This window comes from Ranitomeya imitator, chromosome 2, assembly GCF_032444005.1.
Source record: "Ranitomeya imitator isolate aRanImi1 chromosome 2, aRanImi1.pri, whole genome shotgun sequence".
Taxonomy (NCBI): domain Eukaryota; kingdom Metazoa; phylum Chordata; class Amphibia; order Anura; family Dendrobatidae; genus Ranitomeya; species Ranitomeya imitator.
This window is the reverse complement of record NC_091283.1, coordinates 568996260-569009424: the sequence shown is the minus strand read 5'-3', so window position 1 is coordinate 569009424 and position 13165 is coordinate 568996260. Positions and strand designations below refer to the sequence as shown.

General features: G+C 47.0%; 1 protein-coding gene across 2 annotated transcripts in view; it reads right to left on the bottom strand.

Annotated features, from left to right (window-relative positions):
- Positions 1 to 7642, bottom strand: part of ACSS2 (acyl-CoA synthetase short chain family member 2) — a 117624-nt gene extending 109982 nt beyond the window's left edge. Inside the window, exon 1 of one of the 2 annotated variants that reach the window (XM_069752131.1) lies at positions 6834 to 7642. In XM_069752131.1, the coding sequence (XP_069608232.1) occupies positions 6834 to 6945 (112 nt within the window). In that variant the 5' untranslated portion in view covers positions 6946 to 7642. The remainder of the gene's footprint in view (positions 1 to 6833) is intronic. The other variant, XM_069752130.1, reaches the window with a different exon arrangement.
- Positions 7643 to 13165: the final 5523 nt, after the last annotated feature.

Here is a 13165-nt window from a genome sequence, read left to right as displayed (position 1 = left end):
ACCAAATTCTAATTTAAGGCCGTATTGCACAATGTCCAGAATCCACTGGCTGGATGTTATCTGTTCCCATTGGGGAAGAAAAAATTTTAATCTGCCGCCTACTTCCTGGTTAGCGGTATTTACATCTCGGATTATGGGACCCGCTAAAAAAGGCACCTTTTTGCTTTGGGTCCTTCGACTCCCATCGCTCTCTTTGTTCAAGCGGCTTGTTCCTAGTAAAGGGGCGTCTCCTGAAGGCTCTCCTGTAGGATGGGAGATATTGGTTAGGGAAGCCTTTCTTCCTTTCACCTGCTTTATTCAGGAGTTCATCCAGCGTCTTCCCAAAAAGGAACTCACCCTGACAGGGAATCGCACAAAGTTTCGCTTTAGCTTGTGCGTCCCCCTTCCAATTCTTTAGCCAGAGTGCACGCCGGGCTGTGTTGACTAGGCCGGCTGACCTGGCTGCAAGACGTAGCGAGTCCACTGAGGCATCAGCTAGGAATGCTACTGCTTCTTTAATTTGAGGCAATTTCAGCAGGATAGATTCCCTCGAAGTTTTGCCTCTAATCTGTTCCTCCAATTGCTCCGTCCATACTAGTAGAGATCTTGCAGTACAGGTACTAGATATGGCGGGCCTGAACGCCCCCGTATTGACTTCCCATGACCTCTTTAGTAAAGCTTCTGCTTTACGGTCCAGCGGGTCTGTCAGGACCGACTGTTTGGTTGTGGAGGCTACCGCAGCATCAACTTTCGGCACCTTTGACCAGGTGTTTAGGTCTTCATCGCTGAAGGGATAGCGCCTTTTAGAGGATGATGGTAAAAACCCTCTATTCTGCTTGTCCCACTCCTTTTTAACAATATCTTTGATGGTTTGTATGACGGGGAAGGACCTACGTTTCCTCTGTCCTAACCCCGCAAACATTATGTCCTGTGCTGATTTCTTTTCTTTCCCATCTGGGCACCCCATCGTGCTCCTGACAGATTTTATTAAATTGTCCACATTACTGTTGGGAAGACAAAGTCCCCCTTCAGTCTCGGATGAGCTCGGCTGAGATCCCTCTTCGTCTGAAGAAATACATACACCCTCTGACTCCGAACTAACCGGAGACCGGGACCTGCTAGGCTGACGGGTACTGGCGCTACTTGTCTGCGCCAAACCCTGCATCTCTTCTCGGATAATAGCTCTGACATCTGAGGGAGTCATGATATTTTCCTGCCGTAGAGTTTGCATGATACACTCCGCACACAGTTTTTTGGCATAATCATCCGGGAGGGGCTGCGTACATAAAGCACACTCTTTATGCTTAGATTTGTGTGTCCTTTTCTTAGTCTAGAGGAAGGATACAGGAGGAACATATATCAGCATATAGGAAGAGACTCTTTCAAAAACTCACCCAGTGAAGCTGACAGGTACCGGTTCTGGAGGCGGAATTCGTTTGGTGGTAGAACTCTTCTCTGGAGGTCGGCCACCACTCTTTGTGCTGCTCCTCGTGCTTCTCTCCCTGCTGGGAGAGCGCTGTTGCACTGCGGGCAGGTGCGCTTCGTCGGCCGGTGAAGCCATTTCACACACACCGGCCCGACGTTAGCGCTGCATTTTTAAAACTGCCGCCCATTCTCCTGCCTCCCCGGACCAACCCGGAAGTGCTCCCGCGACTTCCGGGTTAGACGCGCCGCTCTCACTCACCATGCGGCAGCCGGAGGCTATTAAGCCGGCCGCTGCAGCGCGCGCGTCCTCACAGTGCCGGCCGGACCTACGGTGACCGGACCCGGACCGTGGATGTTTGGCCAGACGAGGGGGGAGGCTGCAAGCAGGGGCTCCCCCGCCGCTGCTTCTGGTACCGCAGCCCCTGCCGTTCCCACAGAAACCGGCGCAGGCGGGTGCATGGCCCAGGGATCCTCTTCATCTGTAGGTAAGCCGGGTCCCTGTAGGAACAGGAAACCTAAACTGAGGAGGAGAGGGGACCGCCTCCTTTTATTCTGTAGGTTTCCTGTTCCTATGGGCGGATCCCTCTCTCTCATGTGGGGTGCTGTCGTGGCGAAGGGTTATATATATATATATATATATATATATATATATATATATATATATATATATATATATATATATATATATATATATATATATATATATATATATAGCAAACACTAGCGTTTTTTTTTTGTTGTTTTTTTAGGGCCTCTACTTACTAGTGCTGCTGACTCCTGACCCTCTGCTCTAGCTGCGTCCTCCATGATGCTCTAGAGATCACTACCGCCCCTGCACATACCTTTTTATTCTGTTCCTCACTTCAAAAAAATGATGCTCCAGCGTTCTCCACCGCTCTTTTCTCTGCACTTCCTGTAGCAGAGACGCCGTCCGTCCCCCTCAGCCGCAAACCGGAAGTGACATGCGGCCGGAAAGAGAGGAAGGTGCGGCGTTGAACTGGTTCCCCCAGCGGCCGCATGGAGACGCCAACGCCAGCAGAGGCCGCCGCTGAGCCTGCACACACCAGGGGACGGACGGAGGGATCGAGAGCCCCCGCCAGGAGGAAGCAATCCCCAACCCAGGAGCAGCGCTACACTGGTAGGCTGAGGGACCCTTCGGGCGGGTGTCAGCCAACGGGTGTCTCAGGAGGGAAGGGTGAGGCTGAGCCCCCCCGATCCACATCCCCCCCGCACAGAACGGCAGATCCTCTCGTCCGTTCCTATCCCTGATGGGACAGGAAAAACACTGAAGGGTGGTAGGGGGAGGGTCCTTTTAACCTCTCGTGTTCCTGTCCCATCAAGGATAAGAAGGACGTCCTCCAGTGTGCTGTCAGGTGGTGAACTGGAAAATAATTTTTCTTTCCTCAAAAATGATTTTTTAGCCTGGAATTTCCTATTTTGCCAAGGGTAATAGGAGAAATTGGACCCCAAATGTTGTTGTCCAGTTTGTCCTGAGTACGCCGATACCCCATATGTGGGGGTAAACCACTGTTTGGGCGCACGGCAGGGCTCGGAAGGGAAGGCACGCCATTTGGCTTTTTAAATGGAAAATTAGCTCCAATCATTAGCGGACACAATGTCACGTTTGGAGAGCCCCTGTGTGCCTAAACATTGGAGATCCCCCAGAAATGACCCCATTTTGGAAACTAGACCCCCAAAGGAACTAAACTAGATGTGTGGTGAGGACTTTGAACGCCCAAGTGCTTCACATAAGTTTATAACGCAGAGCCATGAAAATAAAAATAAAAAATTATTTTCTCAAAAATGATCTTTTAGCCTGCAATTTTTTATTTTCCCAAGGGTAACAGGAGAAATTTGACCCCAAAAGTTGTTGTCCAGTTTCTCCTGAGTACGCCGATACCCCATATGTAGGGGTAAACCACTGTTTGGGCACATGCCGGGGCTCGGAAGTGAAGTAGTGAAGTTTTGAAATGCAGACTTTGATGGAATGCTCTGTGGGCTTCACGTTGCGTTTGCAGAGCCCCTGGTGTGCCTAAACAGTAGAAACCCCCCACAAGTGACCCCATTTTAGAAACTAGACCCCCCAAGGAACTTATCTAGATATGTGGTGAGCACTTTGAACCCCCAAGTGCTTCACAGACATTTACAACGCAGAGCCGTGAAAATAAAAAATCATTTTTCTTTCCTCAAAAATGATGTTTTAGCAAGCAATTTTTAATTTTCTCAAGGGTAACAGGAGAAATTGGACCCCAGTAATTGTTGTGCAGTTTGTCCTGAGTATGCTGGTACCCCATAGGTGGGGGTGAACCACTGTTTGGGCGCACGTCAGGGCTCGGAAGTGAGGGAGCACCATTTGACTTTTTGAATACAAGATTGGCTGGAATCAATGGTGGCGCCATGTTGCGTTTGGAGACCCCCTGATGTGCCTAAACAGTGGAAAACCCTCAATTCTACCTCCAACACTAACCCCCCCACACCCCTAACCCTAATCCCAACTGTAGCCACAACCCTAACCCAAACACACCCCTAACCACAACCCTAACCCCAACACACCCCTAACCCTAACCACAACCCTAATTCCAACCCTAACCCTAAGGCTATGTGCCAACATTGCGGATTCGTATGAGATTTTTCAGCACCATTTTTGAAAAATCCGTGGGTAAAAGGCACTGCGTTTTACCTGCGGATTTACCGCGGATTGCCAGTGTTTTTTGTGCGGATTTCACCTGTGGATTCCTATTGAGGAACAGGTGTAAAATGCTGCGGAATCCGCACAAAGAATTGACATGCTGCGGAAAATACAACGCAGCATTTCCGAGTGGTATTTTCCGCACCATGGGCACAGAGGATTTGGTTTTCCATATGTTTACATGGTACTGTAAACGTGATGGAACACTGCTGCGAATCCGCAGCCAAATCCGCACCGTGTGCACATAGCCTAATTCTAAAGGTATGTGCACACGCTGCGGAAAACGCTGCGGATCCGCAGCAGTTTCCCATGAGTTTACAGTTCAATGTAAACCTATGGGAAACAAAAATCGCTGTACACATGCTGCAGAAAAACTGCACGGAAACGCAGCAGTTTACATTCCGTAGCATGTCGCTTCTTTCTGCGGATTCCGCAGGGGTTTTACAACTGCTCCAATAGAAAAATCGCAGTTGTAAAACCGCAGTGAAATGCGCAGAAAAACCGCGGTAAATCCACAGCGGTTTAGCCCTGCGGATTTATCAAATCCTCTGCAGAAAAATCCGCAGAGGACCAGAATACGTGTGCACATCCCGAACCCTAACCCTACCCCTACCCCTAGTTCTTACCCCAACCTTAGTGGGAAAAAAAAAAAAAAAATTTTTATTGTCCCTACCTATGGGGGTGACAAAGGGGGGGGGGGGGGGGGGGGGGTCATTAACTATTTTTTTTATTTTGATCACTGAGATATAACCTATCTCAGTGATCAAAATTCACTTTGAAACTAATCTGCCGGCCGATTCGGCGGGCGCACTGCACATGCGCCCGCCATTTTGGAAGATGGCGGCGCCCAGGAAAGAAGACGGACGGACCCCGGGAGGCTAGGTAAGTATAAGGGGGGGGGGGGAGGAGATCAGGGCACGGGGGGGGTGGATCGGAGCATGGGGGGGGTGGATCGGAACACTGGGGGGATCGCTGTGCGGGGTGGATCGGAACACTGGGGGGTGGATTGGAGCACGGGGTGGGGGATCGCTGTGCGGGGGGGTGGATCGGAGCATGGGGGGGGGGATCGCTGTGCGGGGGGGTTTGATTGGAGCATGGGGGGTGTGATTGGAGCACGGGTGGAGCGGGCAGGAGGACGGGGGAGAGCACAGGACGGAGGGGAGCGGACCACAGATCGGAGGGCTGGGGGGGCGATCGGTGGGGTGGGGTGGGGGCACATAAATGTTTCCAGCCATGGCCGATGATATTGCAGCATCGGCCATGGCTGGATTGTAATATTTCACCAGTTTTTTAGGTGAAATATTACAAATCGCTCTGATTGGCTGTTGAAAGTGAAACTGCCAATAAGAGCGATCGTAGCCACGGGGGGGGGTGAAGCCACCCCCCCCCCTGAGCTAAACTACCACTCCCCCTGTCCCTGCAGATTGGGTGAAATGGGAGTTAACCCTTTCACCGGATCTGCAGGGACACGATCTTTCTGTGACACAGCATATGCGTCACAGGTCGGATTGGCACCGACTTTCATGACGCATACGCTGTGTCACAGGTCGGGAAGGGGATATATATATTTTTTTTTTTTTCTTTTAAAAGACAATGTCTCAATTTTTGTTCTTTTGTCAACTAGCTTTGAATGGCATAGACAGGACAACATTTGTGTCTTAAATGTAATTGAAACATACGGTTAAAAATGTCTCCCCTTAAGAATGCGGAAAAAAAAAATTTATATACCGTTTGTCTTTCATACATTCTTTTGGGACGCAAAACAAAGAAAACAACTCGTCAAGTTATTTTTTTTTTTGTACGTCCAAAAAAAAAAAAAAAGTGTAATATGACAAACTTCCCAAAACATTATTTTGACCATATTTTCCCCATTTTAGTCTATGAATATGCTGCCATTTACATCTGGATAGTTTTTAGCAATCCTAGCTTACATGTCCAGCAGAATTCCCCGTATTAAAGGGACACTGTCACCTGAATTTGGAGGGAACAATCTTCAGCCATAGAGGCGGGGTTTTCGGGTGTTTGATTCACCCTTTCCTTACCCGCTGGCTGCATGCTGGCTGCAATATTGGATTGAAGTTCATTCTCTGTCCTCCATAGTACACGCCTGCACAAGGCAAGATTGCACTGTGCAGGCATATACTACGGAGGACAGAGAATGAACTTCAATCCAATATTGCAGCCAGCGGGTAAGGAAAGGGTGAATCAAAAACCCCAAAACCCCGCCTCCATGGCTGAAGATTGTTCCCTCCAAATTCAGGTGACAGTGTCCCTTTAAGCCTCAGACACCTGTGGTTTTCATTGTACCAAAGTGACCCAAGTTCCATCAGTTTTACTGTCAGTGATTTTCACGCATGAGAAGAGAAATACATTTCATAGCTTCTCCTATCCGTGGCAATGGTAATCATTGACAGCACACCGATGCCATCTGTGCAATGTCAGTGATTTTCATGGACCCATAGACAAGTATGGGTAATTTTGATCCACGATTCCAACCAAAAAACGAACATCTGATTTTTTTGTTCGCAAAAAAAAACAAAAACGAACAACATCATATATTATAATGGGTACGCGTTCTATCTGAAAAAACATAAAAAATCAAACAGAACACGTACTTGTTTCACGGACATGTAAATGAGGCCTTAATATTAGACGTGAATCCCCCAAATTACCACCCTTACCAATGTGACTGACATGAATCCCGAGACCCTGATGTACAGCGACATTAGCCATCACTCACCGCTGGGTTCTCGCACCGATCTCCCATACATTTCTTGATATTTCTGAAACGACGGGACGTGTCCGGTGGCGGTCACCTCTGGCGCAGGAGGGAACACATCTGGAGCAGACATGACAGCTATAGTGCAAATACTGACAAGACAAGCTGCGGAATCGGACCAGAAAGGGGAAAGTGGCTCTTTTAAAAACAAAATGTAAATATCCTAAAACATTGAGTTTATCATATGCAAAAAACTAAAATTAAAATCTCAACAAGTCTGAGCTCCAATCCTAGTGTGAGCCAGGGCAAGCCCGCAGGAACACGCACAGTCCTCTACAGCCAGCAGCGGAGCAACACGCTGCAGACGGTCCCATAAGGCACGACCGTCACTAAAAACTTCCTAAAATATCAAGATTTGCAATGTGGAGCCTGGCAGTCACTGCCCGCGGAAAGGAGTGCGACAAGAGAAGTTCCATTCAGTCTCCTGAGGCACAGGAAGGTGGCAGACACTTGGTGAGGGCAATGTATGAAGAGGCAGCAGAGGAGAGAGAGCTGCAGAGGGAGAGAGAGCTGCAGAGGAGAGAGAGCTGCAGAAGAGCCGCCGCCGGCCACCGTGTCCTCTGAGGAAGCGCGAGGTGTCAGTGTGCGGGCTGCACCGTGCACAGGAGGCGTGCGGAGTCCTTCCTCATGTCCAAGCTTGACCCTACAGAGGAGGAGACTACAAGACACACAAAGAAGCAACGCCTGCGTGCTGAGCTGCTCTATGGCGACGCCTGCTGTCCGGAGGAGCACACCGCCGCTCTCCTCAGCGGACACGGCGCGCACTGCTCGGTCACACACATGGGTGTGGTTGTAGATAAGCAGGAGTGGTGTGTGCGCTGCAGAAAGTATGGAGAGCGGACACCACAAGCACCAAACACAGCTCATCCCGTGCCCAGCCGCGTCCTGTTCTGTCAGAAGAATTCTAGTCAGATGTCATCTCACAGCTCCCACATAATGAATGACTAGGCTGCCCTGACTGGACCATCCCTGTCCACCCTAGGGTCCACACAGGCTGCGGTGCAGATAATATCCCTCCCTGATACAGTGAGGTGTCAGCTGTAAAATGGCTCCTGCACAGCAACATAACTAGAGTCAGGTGGGCTCCCCTTGCACGTTATTCAGATGAATGGGTCCTTATAGCGTTCTAAAGCCTATAAGGCAACGCACGCCGCGGCAAATTTTAAGCCATGCATCTGACCACACCCATTCATAATTAGTCACACCCATATCCATGTCCCAACCACACCCATTTAGCACTGCTAATCACACTGTTTCATATACAATAATTATAAACAAAAAAATATGGCCACACAATGCTCCATACTGTATAATGGCCACACATGATGCTCAATACTGTATAATGGCCCCACATGATGCTCCATACTGTATAATGACCAAACATGATGCTCCATACTGTATAATGGCCACACATGATGCTCCATACTGTATAATGGCCACACATGATGCTCCATACTGTATAATGGCCCCACATGATGCTCCATACTGTATAATGACCAAACATGATGCTCCATACTGTATAATGGCCCCACATGATGCTCCATACTGTATAATGACCCCACATGATGCTCCATACTGTATAATGACCTCACATGATGCTCCATACTGTATAATGACTGCACATGATGCTCCATACTGTATAATGGCCACAGATGATGCTCCATACTGTATAATGTCCACACATCATGCTCCATACTGTATAATGGCCACACATGATGCTCCATACTGTATAATGTCCACACATCATGCTCCATACTGTATAATGGCCACACATGATGCTCCATACTGTATAATGTCCACACATGATGCTCCATACTGTATAATTGCCACACATGATGCTCCATACTGTATAATGGCCACACATGATGCTCCATACTGTATAATGGCCACACATGATGCTCCATACTGTATAATGTCCACACATGATGCTCCATACTGTATAATGTCCACACATGATGCTCCATACTGTATAATGGCCCCACAATGCTCCATACTGTATAATGACCGCACATGATGCTCCATACTTTATAATGGCCACACATGATGCTCCGTACTGTATAATGGCCACACATGATGCTTCGTACTGTATAATGGCCACACATGATGCTCCATACTGTATAAAGGCCACACACGATGCTCCATACTGTATAATGGCCACACATGATGCTCCATACTGTATAACGGCCCCACAAAGCTCTATACTGTATAATAACCGCACATGATGCTCCATACTGTATAATGGCCACACATGATGCTCCATACTGTATAATGTCCACACATGATGCTCCATACTGTATAATGGCCACACATGATGCTCCATACTGTATAATGGCCACACATGATGCTCCATACTGTATAATGGCCACACATGATGCTCCATACTGTATAATGGCCACACATGATGCTCCATACTGTATAATGACCAAACATGATGCTCCATACTGTATAATGACTGCACATGATGCTCCATACTGTATAATGGCCACAGATGATGCTCCATACTGTATAATGACTGCACATGATGCTCCATACTGTATAATGGCCACAGATGATGCTCCATACTGTATAATGGCCACACATGATGCTCCATACTGTATAATGGCCACACAATGCTCCTTACTGTATAGTGACTGCACATGATGCTCCATACTGTATAATGGCCACACATGATGCTCCATACTGTATAATGGCCACACATGATGCTCCATACTGTATAATGGCCCCACATGATGCTCCATACTGTATAATGGCCACACATGATGCTCCATACTGTATAATGGCCCCACAATGCTCCATACTGTATAAAGACCGCACATGATGCTCCATACTGTATAATGGCCACACATGATGCTCCATACTGTATAATGGCCACACGTGATGCTTCGTACTGTATAATGACCGCACATGATGCTCCATACTTTATAATGGCCACACATGATGCTCCGTACTGTATAATGGCCACACATGATGCTTCGTACTGTATAATGGCCCCACATGATGCTCCATACTGTATAATGGCCACACATGATGCTCCATACTGTATAATGGCCCCACAATGCTCCATACTGTATAAAGACCGCACATGATGCTCCATACTGTATAATGGCCACACATGATGCTCCATACTGTATAATGGCCCCACAATGCTCCATACTGTATAATGACCGCACATGATGCTCCATACTTTATAATGGCCACACATGATGCTCCGTACTGTATAATGGCCACACATGATGCTTCGTACTGTATAATGGCCACACATGATGCTCCATACTGTATAATGGCCCCACAATGCTCCATACTGTATAATGACCGCACACGATGCTCCATACTGTATAAAGGCCACACACAATGCTCCATACTGTATAATGGCCACACATGATGCTCCATACTGTATAACGGCCCCACAAAGCTCTATACTGTATAATAACCGCACATGATGCTCCATACTGTATAATGGCCACACATGATGCTCCATACTGTATAATGTCCACACATGATGCTCCATACTGTATAATGGCCACACATGATGCTCCATACTGTATAATGGCCACACATGATGCTCCATACTGTATAATGGCCACACATGATGCTCCATACTGTATAATGGCCACACATGATGCTCCATACTGTATAATGACCAAACATGATGCTCCATACTGTATAATGACTGCACATGATGCTCCATACTGTATAATGGCCACAGATGATGCTCCATACTGTATAATGACTGCACATGATGCTCCATACTGTATAATGGCCACAGATGATGCTCCATACTGTATAATGGCCACACATGATGCTCCATACTGTATAATGGCCACACAATGCTCCTTACTGTATAGTGACTGCACATGATGCTCCATACTGTATAATGGCCACACATGATGCTCCATACTGTATAATGGCCACACATGATGCTCCATACTGTATAATGGCCCCACATGATGCTCCATACTGTATAATGGCCACACATGATGCTCCATACTGTATAATGGCCCCACAATGCTCCATACTGTATAAAGACCGCACATGATGCTCCATACTGTATAATGGCCACACATGATGCTCCATACTGTATAATGGCCACACGTGATGCTTCGTACTGTATAATGACCGCACATGATTCTCCATACTGTATAATGACCGCACATGATTCTACATACTGTATAATGGCTGCACATGATGCTCTATACTGTATAATGACCGCCCGTGATGCTCCATACTGTATAATGACCACACATGATGCTCCATACTGTATATTGCCTGCACATGATGCTCCATACTGTATAATGGCCCCACAATGCTCCATACTGTATAATGACCGCACATGATGCTCCATACTGTATAATGGCCCCACATGATGCTCCATACTGTATAATGGCCCCACAATGCTCCATACTGTATAATGACCTCACATGATGCTCCATACTGTATAATGACTGCACATGATGCTCCATACTGTATAATGGCCACAGATGATGCTCCATACTGTATAATGTCCACATATGATGCTCCATACTGTATAATGGCCACACATGATGCTCCATACTGTATAATGGCCACACATGATGCTCCATACTGTATAATGGCCACACATGATGCTCCATACTGTATAATGTCCACACATGATGCTCCATACTGTATAATTGCCACACATGATGCTCCATACTGTATAATGGCCACACATGATGCTCCATACTGTATAATGGCCACACATGATGCTCCATACTGTATAATGTCCACACATGATGCTCCATACTGTATAATGTCCACACATGATGCTCCATACTGTATAATGGCCCCACAATGCTCCATACTGTATAATGACCGCACATGATGCTCCATACTTTATAATGGCCACACATGATGCTCCGTACTGTATAATGGCCACACATGATGCTTCGTACTGTATAATGGCCACACATGATGCTCCATACTGTATAATGGCCCCACAATGCTCCATACTGTATAATGACCGCACACGATGCTCCATACTGTATAAAGGCCACACACAATGCTCCATACTGTATAATGGCCACACATGATGCTCCATACTGTATAACGGCCCCACAAAGCTCTATACTGTATAATAACCGCACATGATGCTCCATACTGTATAATGGCCACACATGATGCTCCATACTGTATAATGTCCACACATGATGCTCCATACTGTATAATGGCCACACATGATGCTCCATACTGTATAATGGCCACACATGATGCTCCATACTGTATAATGGCCACACATGATGCTCCATACTGTATAATGGCCACACATGATGCTCCATACTGTATAATGACCAAACATGATGCTCCATACTGTATAATGACTGCACATGATGCTCCATACTGTATAATGGCCACAGATGATGCTCCATACTGTATAATGACTGCACATGATGCTCCATACTGTATAATGGCCACAGATGATGCTCCATACTGTATAATGGCCACACATGATGCTCCATACTGTATAATGGCCACACAATGCTCCTTACTGTATAGTGACTGCACATGATGCTCCATACTGTATAATGGCCACACATGATGCTCCATACTGTATAATGGCCACACATGATGCTCCATACTGTATAATGGCCCCACATGATGCTCCATACTGTATAATGGCCACACATGATGCTCCATACTGTATAATGGCCCCACAATGCTCCATACTGTATAAAGACCGCACATGATGCTCCATACTGTATAATGGCCACACATGATGCTCCATACTGTATAATGGCCACACGTGATGCTTCGTACTGTATAATGACCGCACATGATTCTCCATACTGTATAATGACCGCACATGATTCTACATACTGTATAATGGCTGCACATGATGCTCTATACTGTATAATGACCGCCCGTGATGCTCCATAGTGTATAATGACCACACATGATGCTCCATACTGTATATTGCCTGCACATGATGCTCCATACTGTATAATGGCCCCACAATGCTCCATACTGTATAATGACCGCACATGATGCTCCATACTGTATAATGGCCACACATGATGCTCCGTACTGTATAATGGCCACACATGATGCTTCGTACTGTATAATGGCCACACATGATGCTCCATACTGTATAATGGCCCCACAATACTCCATACTGTATAATGACCGCACACGATGCTCCATACTGTATAAAGGCCACACACGATGCTCCATACTGTATAATGGCCACACATGATACTCCATACTGTATAATGGCCACACATGATGCTCCATACTGTATAATGGCCACACATGATACCCCATAGTGTATAATGGCCCCA